This window comes from Emydura macquarii, unplaced genomic scaffold (assembly GCF_026122565.2).
Source record: "Emydura macquarii macquarii isolate MOO-44397 ecotype Brisbane River unplaced genomic scaffold, CSIRO-AGI_Emac_v2 contig_1946, whole genome shotgun sequence".
Taxonomy (NCBI): Eukaryota; Metazoa; Chordata; order Testudines; family Chelidae; genus Emydura; species Emydura macquarii.
The window spans coordinates 194,901-207,013 of record NW_027132083.1 but is presented as its reverse complement, the minus strand read 5'-3'; the positions used below and the strand labels follow the sequence as shown (position 1 = coordinate 207,013).

The window sequence follows — 12,113 nt, the reverse complement described above, 5'->3', positions numbered from 1 at the left end:
CAATTAGCAGAAACAAGGTTTGCCCATGATATGACCCCGTTCCCTGTAATTTAGGCCTGACCATCTACCCAGCTTTTAACTCTTTACTCTCCTACACTCTTTCAAAGAAAGGCCCAGGTGCCCATCCTTCCCATACACTGTCCGGTAAGCACTGTTCCAGGAGGCCGTGGCTCCAGATGGCCCAATGCCTTGGTCCACCAGTCATGCTACGGAGAGACAAGGGAGGCGGGTTACTGACTGGACAATATGCCTAAAATTACAGATATGGCCTTCGGGGAGAGGCTAGGATGGTGCAAAATTTTAAACATCCCATAAACATAATTAAAAAAAACAACTTATATGATTAATATTTCTAGAACATGAGTAATACGACTGAGGAACAAATGAGAGTCAGTTAAGCCTGTTCGAAGGGCACAGGCTACATCAGTCCAAGCACAGTCAGCAGACAGTTCAGTGGCTAGTTGGAACGCATTGGTCCCTCGGAGGGCCTGGGCTTCCAAAACCTGCGTTCTGCATTGTTCGATTTGGAGTTATTTCTAAAGCTGTGTCAGGCAGTCTCAATTGATCCAGGAGGGTTCTGGTACAGCCTCAGTACAGTTCATTGGAATTGTTGGGTGTCCTGTTATATTAAGCTGTTTTATGGCCGGTATGCGGATTTGATAGGTGGAATTTCCTTGCTGAAAGGAAAAGTTTCCTGATCCAAACCCCACCCATTCCACACACTTTCCGTCTTTTAGCCCTGACCATTTAGCATGGCTGATCCCTCCCAGCAGATTTTATTTCCCTGTTCCACCCAGTGCTGAGGAGATACTGGTTCTATACATTGTAATGGTGGTGGTTCTTGTGACCATCCCTCCCATGAGTTACCCTGTCCTGCCCAAATTAGTCCCATACACAGATAATATACCTCTGGCCCAACCAGAAACCATGTGTCATTTGTTCCAACCCGCACCTGCCACACCGGCTCTTGGGACCATTTCCATTTGCACCCACCCCCGAAACCTCCTTGTAATAGGGTGGCAGAGGTACAATTCCCTCTAGCTACTCCTTTCATATTGAGGGTGCACTCATCTAGAGTACAGTTCCCAAGGGTTGGTCTCCAGGTGGCTTTGAAAGGCCAATAACTTTTTAATTGCCTTGCTACATTAGTACCCTCTAATTCAGAAGACCATATCCCCAGACAGGCATCCCGTAAGAGGTTTACAGACTTATCCATTAGAGTTTGCTGAACCTGGTCACTAGCCTCTCCCCATAAAATAGTTCTGACACTTTTTACCAAATCTGTCATAAGGCTTTTGGTGAGGTTTCCAAGGATTAAAATAACCATTCCCCGCAGGTGGTCGGTGGAGCTTAGTGCAGATCCCTGCAATATCTCCCCTCTGTCTAGCAACCCCAGGGTATGTTCCAGGCATTGGACTTGAGCTGCTGAGTCAGATTCCTGTAAAGAGTTCCACCCTTCCCACAAATAGTTAACAACATCCCTGTCGTGTTCGGAGATTAACCCCTGCTGAGTTTGCAATTGTCCACAGAGGCATTTTTCCTACTCTGGTAAATTATGTTGCACCCTCCCCTTACACACCATACCCCTTCCTCCTGCAGTCACATGCCCTTTGAGGCTTTATACTCTATTCCCAGGGGGTTGGAGAGTAGCAATTGGGTAACCCCTCCCCACCACTCCCCCTGACTTTTGTGGAATTGTGATTCCCAGTACCAAGCAAAACCGAGTGTATTATTACCCTGAATTACCACCCCCACTAGCCCTTTCCTTCCACTGCAATAACTGGGCAAATAGATACCTTAGCTCCCCGTCCCAACAACCTGTGAGAATGTTCATTCACAGACATATCACATCCCACTCCCAACACGGTGCATTTTGTTCCATGTGAGTTTGTGATAGTTAGTCTATGAAAGGCTGATTTCATGCGTATGAAAAAAGAAATCACTGTGGCCTGCACCAAGTGACTGTGGGCCATTGTTTGTGCCGTCACGGCGAGCTGTCGCACTTCAATGACTCCCTTGTGGGTTTCCGCGGTGAGGTTGAAGATTGCTTGATGAAGTTGATTGGCAATGTTGGTAGTATACTGAACAGCTTTACATTGGAAATACAGCGATGAGTCTAATACTTGCAGCAGAATTGGGAGTAAAAACTTCAGATGTATGGACACTGCGCACTTGGTACGAAATGGGGTGTTTACAATAAACTTCCGAAGGCCTTCGGACTATTGAGGTTCCCAGGGTGCACAGAGCGGCACGGTATGACCCACCTTCCAATCCTGGAGGTCTGAGCAGAAATTTGTTACTTGCTCCCTCCCCCACCGTCCCAGGTTCACATTGCGAGCAGTCAATTACCCAGGGACCGTTCCCGTTCCTGAGCTGTGTAACCACAGCCAACCATTAGCCATATTAATTGTACAGCCCCAGAGGATCATAGAATTATAGAAGGGCCTCAGAAGGTCATCTAGTTTAACCCCCTGCTCAATGCAGGATTAACCTCAGCTAAATTATTCCAGCCAGGGCTTTGTCAAGCCGCAACTTAAAAACCTTTAAGGGTGGAGATTCCACCAGCTCCCTAGGTAACCCATTCCAGTGCTTCACCACTCTCCTAGTGAAAAACTTTTTCCTAGACCTCCCGCACTGCAACTTGAGACCATTGCGCCTTGTTCTGTCATCTACTACCATTGAGAACAGCCTAGCTCCATCCTCCCTGGAACCCCCTTTCAGGTAGTTAAAGGCTGCTATCAAATCCCCCCTCATTCTTTTCTTTTTTTTTGCAGAGTAAACAAACCTAGTTCCCTCAGCCTTTTTTTATAAGTCATGTGCTTCAGTCCCCTAATCATTTTCGTTGCCCTCCACTGGACTCTCTCCAACTTGTCCACATCCTTTTTGTAGTGGGGGGCCCAAAACTGGACACAATACTCCAAATGCGACCTCACCAATGCCGAATAGAGGGGAATAATCACTTCCCTCAATCTGCTGGCAATGCTCCCCACAATGTTAACGGTTAAATGGGGACCCACTGTCCAGGTACCGTGGACACGGTGGCCTGAGGAAGCCTCCTTGAACCATGCCGGTATTAGCGTAGCACTTGGAGAAGCCCTTGCCAAAATTATGTCCTTTAGTTATTGAGGTATTTAAAGAACAAAAACAAAAACTTAATAACAAAGCTAAGCAACACTAGCTGTCCGTGTTTGCTTAAGAGGGGTAGCCGTGTTAGTCTGTATACAGCAAAAACAACGAGAGTCCTGCAGCACCTTAAAGACTTACAAATTTCTGTGGGCATAAGCTTTTGTGGGCTGCAATCCTATTTCTTTTACACGCCTATACCCAAATTCCCATCTTGTACATTTAGAAACAGTCAAGTTTTAATGGAAACCCCTTATTTCTTTTTATAGTTTTGACTAATTGTTCAGTACACAAATGATTCAAATCAGATTGTCTTTCCGCTGCTGCTTGCAGCAGTTATTTATAATTAATTGTTTACAGATGATTCCTTTAGGAAAAGGGCCCATTTTCCTTCAGAATAGCTGTAAAGGCTCCTGGTGAAAAAAACATGATAGTAGCCACTACCTGACCCCTTTGTGCAATTTGTTTAACTATTAGGTTTCCACATAACGTGACTGTACCAAATTATACATATCCCATTTACCTTATTGAATATTATTAAACCAAAATATTTTATAACACTATTACCCTTATATCACTTTCATAACTATTACCTTTTAACAATTCCACAACTTTCAACTGTTTAATTGTTTTTTAACTTTGGAAGTATTTTTTACAAAATTTTGTAGTAACTTTTACAAAAGCTACCTTTTCATTCTTTTACTGTGTTTATCAGCCACTGTTTTTACTGAGCTGAATTCTTAAGGTGGCGTATTGTGCTTGTAAAACCTGAGCCAACAAGTACTATTTTTACAACACAGCTATCTTAGTCTGTGCTTTGTTACAATTTTTAACATTTAAAGTGCATCCAAAATTCCCTCCATTAAAATTTCAGAAAAACAGAAGTGCAAATGGAGGGGGGTTGAAAGCAACCTATTCGTTCTTAAAGTACAGGCTAACAGCAACAACGTCCTTTAACGTTCCAACTGCAGCTTTAACGGTTAGCTCTCAAACAAGAAGAAAAAGTGACAGGAAGGGGTGGGGGAAGAAAAAAATGCAGAGAAAAAGGGAAGGTGGGGGGAGAAAGAAAAAGCAGAGAGAAACTTAGGAAGAAGAAAAATCTAAGCCAAAAAAGGTACAGAAAGCAACAGAAATCAGTGGGGCTCCTTGGAAGTGGAGCTCCTTGGAAACTTGCACCCCTAAGCCTTTATCCTGGCTCTTTAGAGAAGAGTGGGAGTTGCTGCCACAGCCACTGGAGTAAAATTGGGGGTGTCAGCAATCCTTACCAGCCATCCCAAGGCTGTGCTCCAGGATTTTCCTGCTAACATTCTTTGCTGATTTACTAGCTTCTCCAGATGAGATTGGCTGTCCCCGTTTTGATGGACGGCGGGGCCCTCTTCTCCATCCGATTGGGGACCAGTGGGAATTTGGATACCAGACTGGTGGAGAAGATCTATGTCAGGGGGGGCATTGGGAACAGTTATGATAGGACAAACAGGGTTATTGTGACTGTGTTTATCCTCATAGGATGAGGGGGCATAGGGACTAGACGGAAGAGGAGGATAAAAAGGGGACAGGGTAACAGAAGGTAACAGATGCTTTAAGGCATCCTCTTGACCCTTCAGGGCCAGGTTAGAATCATAGAATCATAGAATATTAGAGTTGGAAGGGACCTCAGGAGGTCATCTAGTCCAACCCCCTGCTCAAAGCAGGACTAACCTCTGCTATATCATCCCAACCAGGGCTTTGTCAAGCCGCAGCTTAAAAACCTCTAAGGATGGAGATTCCACCACCTCCCTAGGTAACCCATTCCAGTGCTTCACCACCCTCCTAGTAAAAAACTTTTTCCTAATGTCCAACCTAGACCTCCCTCCCTGCAACTTGAGACCGTTGCTCCTTGTTCTGTCATCTGCCACCACCGAGAACAGCCTATCCCCATCCTCCCTAGAACCCCCTTTCAGGTAGTTAAAGGCCTCTATCAAATCCCCCCTCACTCTTCTCTTTTGCAGACTAAACAAGCCCAGTTCCCTCAGCCTCTCCTCATAAGTCCTGTGCTCCAGCCCCCTAATCATTTTTGTTGCCCTCCGCTGGACTCTCTCCAACTTGTCCACATCCTTTTTGTATTGGGGGGCCCAAAACTGGACACAATATTCTAAATGCGGCCTCACCAATGCCGAATAGAGGGGAATAATCACTTCCCGTGACCTGCTAGCAATGCCCCTCCTAATGCAGCCCAATATGCCATTGGCCTTCTTGCCAACCAGGGCACACTGCTGACTCATATCCAGCTTTTTATCCACCGTTACCCCCAGGTCCTTTTCTGCAGAGCTGCTGCCCAGCTCGTCGGTCCCCAGTCTATAGCTGTGCATGGGATTCTTTCTTCCTAAGTGGAGGACTCTGCACTTTTCTTTGTTGAACCTCATTAGATTTCTTTTGGCCCAATGCTCCAGTTTGTTTAGGTCACTCTGTATCCTATCCCTACCTTGCAGGGTATCTACCACTCCCCCCAGCTTAGTGTCATCCGCAAACTTGCCGAGGGTGCAATCTACCCCATCCTCCAGATCATTAATAAAGATGTTGAACAAAACCGGCCCCAGGACCGACCCCTGGGGAACTCCGCTTGTGACCGGTAGCCAGCTAGACATGGAGCCATTGATCACTACTCGTTGAGCCCTATGCTCTAGCCAGTTCACTATCCATTTTATAGTCCTTTCATCCAACCCATACTTCTTTAACTTGCTGATAAGAATACTGTGAGAAACCGTATCAAAAGCTTTGCTAAAGTCAAGGTATATCACATCCACCGCCTTCCCTACATCCACAGAGCCAGTCACCTCATCATAGAAAGCAATCAGGTTGGTCAGGCATGACTTTCCCTTGGTGAATCCGTGTTGACTGTTCCTGATCACCTTCCTCTCTTCCAAGTGCCTTAAAATGGATTCCTTAAGGACCTGCTCCATGATCTTTCCAGGGATTGAGGTGAGGCTGACCGGTCTGTAGTTCCCCGGATCCTCTTTCCTCCCTTTTTTGAAGATGGGCACTATATTTGCTTTTTTCCAGTCCTCAGGGACCTCCCCCTGTTGCCACGAGCTTTCAAAGATAATAGCCAATGGCTCTGAAATCACCTCAGCCAACTCCCTCAGCACCCTCGGGTGCATTGCATCCGGCCCCATGGACTTGTGAATGTCCAATCCTTCTAAATAGTCTTGAACCTGTTCCTTCAGCACTGCGGGATGTTCGCCTCCTTCCCATTCTGTGCCACCCAGTACAGCAGTCTGGGAGCTGATCTTGTCTGTGAAGACAGAGGCAAAAAAGGCATTGACTACCTCAGCTTTCTCCACATCCTCCATCACTAGGTCGCCTCCCTCTTTCTTTAAGGGGCCTACACTTTCCTGAATCTTCCTCTTGTTGGCAACATGCCTGTAGAAACCCTTTTTGTTCCCCTTCACGTCCCTTGCTAGCTGCAACTCCAATTGTGCTTTGGCCTTCCTCATTTCATTCCTGCACGTTCGAGCAGTGTTTATATAATCCTCCCTAGTCATCTGACCAAGCTTCCACTTCTTGTAAGCTTCTTTTTTGCGTTTAAGTTCGCCAAAGACTTCTTTGTTAAGCCAAGCTGGACGCCTACCATATTTGCTATTCTTTCTGCACATCGGGATGGTTTGCTCTTGTGCCCTCAATAAGGTCTCCTTAAAATACAGCCAGCTCTCTTGGGTTCCTTTCCCCCTCATATTAGCCTCCCAGGGAATCCTGCCCATCAGTTCCCTGAGGGAATCAAAGTCCGCTTTTCTGAAGTCCATGGTCCGTATCCTGCTGTTCCCCTTTCTTCCTTTCATCAGGATCCTGAACTCGACCATCTCATGGTCACTGCTGCCTAGGTTGCCACCCACTTCTAGTTCCCCTACCAAATCTTCCCTGTTTGTGAGCAGCAGGTCAAGAGAAGCACGGCCCCTAGTTGGTTGCTCCAGCACTTGCACCAGGAAATTGTCAGCGACACTCTCCAAAAACTTCCTGGATTGTTTGTGCTCTGCTGTATTGCTCTTCCAGCAGATATCAGGGTGATTGAAGTCTCCCATGAGAATCAGGCCCTGTGAACTGGAAACTTTCCCCAGTTGAGTAAAGAAAGCCTCATCTACCTCATCCTCCTGGTCTGGTGGTCTGTAACAGACACCCACCACGACATCACGCTTATTGTTCTTGCTTCTAAGCTTAACCCAGAGACACTCAACTGACTTATCTCCAGTTTCATACTGGAGCTCAGAGCAGTCATAGTGCTCTCTTACATACAGTGCAACTCCTCCCCCTTTTGCCCCTGCCTGTCCTTCCTGAACAGTTTATACCCATCCATGACAGCGCTCCAATCGTGAGAGTTATTCCACCAAGTCTCAGTTATTCCAATCATGTCGTAGTTTCTTGACTGTGCCAGGACTTCCAGTTCCTCTTGCTTGTTTCCCAGGCTTCTTGCATTTGTGTACAGGCACTTGAGATAAGTAGCCGACTGGCCTACTTTCACAGTATGAATCGGGAGGCCTCCCCTGCTGCCCCCTCCTCCTTCTGCTTCCTTGCGGTGTCCCTCTTCCCCACTAACCTTTGGGCTTAGGTCCCCGTCCCCCGTCGAAACTAGTTTAAAGCCCTCCTCACTAAGTTAGCCAGCCTGTCTGCGAAGATACTCTTCCCTGTCTTCTCTGGCTTAACACAGTTAAAATCTTCCATATGTCTCTCAGCCATGCTAACCACAAGCATACTGATGATTAGCTGTGCGCTACTCCTCCGTGATTTGTTACAAGGTTTCAACCTGGCTTCTAAGACTTGTAACTTCGTTCCATAACCCAGACAAGTCCACGCTGAAAGCTTGTACCAAAATAGCCCTTTCCCTATCCTGGGAAAACCTGGATGTGAGGAAGGCTTCCACCCACCCCTGGATGGCTGGCCACTCCTGACGTCCCCCGGGAGGCACCCCCACCTTCCCTACCATAAAGGGCCCGTCCAACTTACCCATATCCATGGCAAGGAGTGGTCATCAGGCACTTTTCTCCCCTGGGATCCTGTTCGTGATGCCAGATGTTAGAAATAACCAAACAGGTTGTCCTGGGGGTGGATTGGGGAGATGGAACCGTTTATTGCCTGCTCGTTCCACCTCGACGCTGCAAGTGAGCAACGAGGGGCTTACTTTACAATTATTTTATCCATAACAGTATGTAAATGTATACATTTCCAGCAACTCCGCATAGACCCTTATTTGGTTACATTGACACCTATAAAATGAATATTAACAACTAAATAGTGAATATAATTATACCCACCCCTGTTTGTTGTTACAGGATTACCATACAGAGGTCAGGCACATCACCTTAAAATCTTTAAATTTTACACTAACATTCTTGGAAATGTGCCAGGGGGAGAAGGAAGATAATGTTTTCTTCCCATCAAAAGGCCTTACACAGAAATGGCGATAGTTATTTTATTAGCCTCATTCCCAGCACAGATGGCCAGGAAGGGAGGAAAAGAAGAGAGATAACAGACTAACTAGAATTCATGCCAATAAATAGAAACAAGGTTTGCCTGTGCCTTGACCCCGTTCCCTGTAGCTTTGTCCTGACCACTTTTCCAGCTCTAACTCTTTGCTTTCCTACAAAGAGAATGCGATTGGTCATTTAGAAGTGAACTATTTAATTCCATCAACAACAACAACAAAAAACAAATCTGTGCCAAGAAGCCACTGAGTATTCAAAAGATGAGGGGTATTGGAGTTACACACCCAGACTTAGTTCCCTCCCCTTGCACAAATGCATCGAGAGAGGCTTTTAATGGTGTATCTGTGTTATCATGGTAGGTTTTGGTCTGGGGGAATATATGCTGAGGGTCTCATACTGCAACTAGAGAAACTTTCTGTTGTTGATATGAGGCCCGGGGCTATTTGACAATCTCATCAGTGATTTGGAAGTAAATCTAAAATCTGTGCCGATAATCTTTGACACAGATGACACAGAGATTGGCAGTGTGGCAAATAATGATTAGGACAGGGCAGTTCTAAACAATTATCTCAGTCCTTTGCTAAACTGGGCTCACTTGAACAATGTGCAGTTGATGACAACTAAATGCAAAATCATACATCTAGGACCCTCGAATGTAGATCCCACTTACAGGATGGGAGACGATGTTTTATATAGCACTGACGCCAAAAAGAACTTGGGGTCATAATGTGTAGCTAACTGTATTTGAACTCCCGGTGCTGGTGATGAGAACAAAAGCCATCCTGAAATGTCTAAGTGGGGGAATATCGAGCTGAAATAGAGAGGTGTCCATCTGGGAGCGACCGTAACTGGACACTGTTCCTAGATCCAGAGACCACACTTCAAAAAGCTTGTTGAGAAATTGAAGGGGGTTGGGAAAAGTGCTACAAGAATTCTTTCAGATCTGGAAAACATGGCTGATAGCCAGAGACTAAGGAAGCTCAGTCTATTTACTTTATCCAAGAGAAGGTTAAAGGTGACTTAATCACAGTGTTTAAGTCCACACATGGGAAGAGATTTCTCACAATAAAAAGTTCTTTAAGGTTGCAGACAAAGGCAGAATGAGATCCAATGGCTGGGAGCTGAGACTAGCCAAATTCAAACTAGAAATAAGGTGCACTTTCGTAGAACATGGCGAACTAACACTTGGAAAAACCTATCTAGGGATGTGGCTGGATCGGCATTCAGTTAAAGTCTTTAAATAAAAACGAGATGCCTTTCTTCAGGATAGGGTCTAGCTCAAAGAGAAGTTATGGACTTGATGCAAAACTCACTTGGTGAAGTTCTGTGGTATGCAGCCCCTCTCTTTGCTCTTGATAGTGAAGGCATTATGTTACCTTTACTGTGGCATGTAAAGGCATGTCAGAACTGTAAGCTTTACACGCTACATAGCTCTCTATACACCCACACAGATCTCATGTCTACCATTTACTGTCCCTACTGTCTCCCTGCTGCCAGAACTTTTACCCATTGCAAGCTCCAGACTCATTACCTTCCAGCAATACATTAACGATACCAGCACCATTGAGATTATGAGAGGTTCTTGAGCTGTGGGCTAGAGGGGAAGGAGGCTAGTGGCGAGCTGGTTCTGCTGGGGGGACTTTTGCCCAAAATGTGTTGAGCTTGGGAGAATGTTGAAAACCCCATCTCTTTTCCTGCCCCCTCTCTTGTGAAACCATTATCTAGTCTTTCAAGGAAATGCTTGGAGATAAATGCCCCAATCCAAACCTACTGATGGCAGTGGAATTATTTCCACAGGCTTTAATGTGGTTAGAGTGAGATTGACATAATTTAGGTCTAAGACAGATGCATCCCTGACATAAGCAGAGGCTCCTGATGAACTCAACGGGAGGTACAGCCCCTTGTTCCGGAGCTGACTGGTACCTTGTATGTATCTAATTTAAAGGGTTTCTCATTCCATGTGTTGTGTTTTATTGAAAGGACAGATATTGCTGTGAGACTTGCAAAAGATGCCACAACAAGATAACCTGTCAGATTCCAACAGTGCAGGCTCTGATCCATCAGTGTTCTTCCTGACTGGCATCCCTGGGCTGGAAGCCATACACCGCTGGATCTCCATCCCCTTCTGCTCAGTGTTCACTGTGGCCCTTCTGGGGAACTGCACCATCTTGTATGTTCTCAAGACAGAGCCCTCTCTCCACAAGCCCATGTACTATTTCCTTGCCATGCTGGCTGTCGTCGACCTGATTTTATCCACAACCATCATGCCCAAATTACTGAGCATCTTCTGGTTTAATTCCAGGGAGATCAGCTTTAATACCTGCCTGGTACAGATGTTTTTTCTTCATTCATTCTTTAACGTGGAGTCTGGTGTGCTGGTGGCCATGGCCTTTGACAGGTACGTGGCCATCTGCAACCCCCTGAGATACACCACCATCCTGACCAATTCAGTGATTGCAATTATCGGACTGGTGGTTTTGGCCCGACCTGTTTTCATAAGGATCCCTATGTTCATCATGCTCAAGAGGCTGTCCTTCTGCCGATCCCACGTCATCGCTCATTGCTATTGTGAGCACATTGCAGTGGTGAAGCTGGCCTGTGGCAACACCACGTTTAATAACATCTATGGGCTCTTTTTAACTCTCTTCATCGTGGGGCAGGATCTGACGTTCATCACCATGTCATATGTGAAGATCCTAAAGACTGTGTTAAGTCTGGCTTCCAAGGAAGAACAGCTGAAGGCTTTTGGCACTTGTATTTCCCACCTTTGCGCCATCTTAATTGTTTATACCCCAATGGTTCTATCCTCAGTAGTTCACAGATTTGGCCACCTAGTTGCTCCTCACATACATGTGCTGATGGGCAGTTTCTACTTCGTCTTTCCTCCCATGATGAACCCCATCGTGTACGGAGTGAAAACCAAAGAGATTCGCTCTAGGGTGCGTCTCCTGTTCCGAAGGAAAAACTTCTAAGCTGACCATTGTGTGGAGTCTAGTACTGGGCACCCACCAGCTAGTTCCTCATCCCCCTAAAAGCACATCAGCAGAGTTAGTGCAGACGTACGTTACTGCAGAATCTTGCATCTTGGAGAATTTTAAAGCTCTTCACATACTATAGACTGAAGGGTTTGGGCATGTTGGAGTGGTGATTCCCCCTCCTTTGTAGGTGGTGTAGCTTTTAGTCCCTGAGCTCTCCCTCAGCTGTGCTGTGCATCATGGAAGTTGTACTTAGTTGTGGTCCTACCTCATTTGTCCTTCACTGGTAAGAGGGCTAGACTTGCTCATTCCTGGCACGTGGGAAGTTGAAGTGACTTGCGTAACGTCACCCAGCAGCCCAGTGACTGATCTAGAAACTCATCCAGGTCTCTGGCATCCCAGTCCTGAGCTCTACCCACTATGCCCTGCTGCATCCATGACATTGAGATTATTTCCATTTTAATGAGATGATTTCATGGCTTGCAATGCATTTGACATGGTGTTTCTCTTGTAGAGAGTTCCCTACCTCTCTCTCTTTCAATCCCACCCGAACTTCAATACC

The 12,113-nt window shown here is 46.0% G+C and overlaps 1 protein-coding gene across 1 annotated transcript; it reads left to right on the top strand.

Moving 5' to 3' along the window:
- The first annotated feature begins 10,585 nt into the window (after positions 1 to 10,585).
- On the top strand, positions 10,586 to 11,548 carry LOC137159835 (olfactory receptor 52K1-like). Its single transcript, XM_067558294.1, has one exon. The coding sequence runs from the start codon at positions 10,586 to 10,588 to the stop codon at positions 11,546 to 11,548; it is 963 nt and encodes a 320-aa protein (XP_067414395.1).
- The last annotated feature ends 565 nt before the right edge of the window (positions 11,549 to 12,113 follow it).

What these genes read in the sequence shown, in the direction of transcription:
- LOC137159835 (XM_067558294.1), top strand. Translation starts at nt 10,586, where the DNA reads ATGCCACAACAAGATAACCTGTCAGATTCCAACAGTGCAGGCTCTGAT.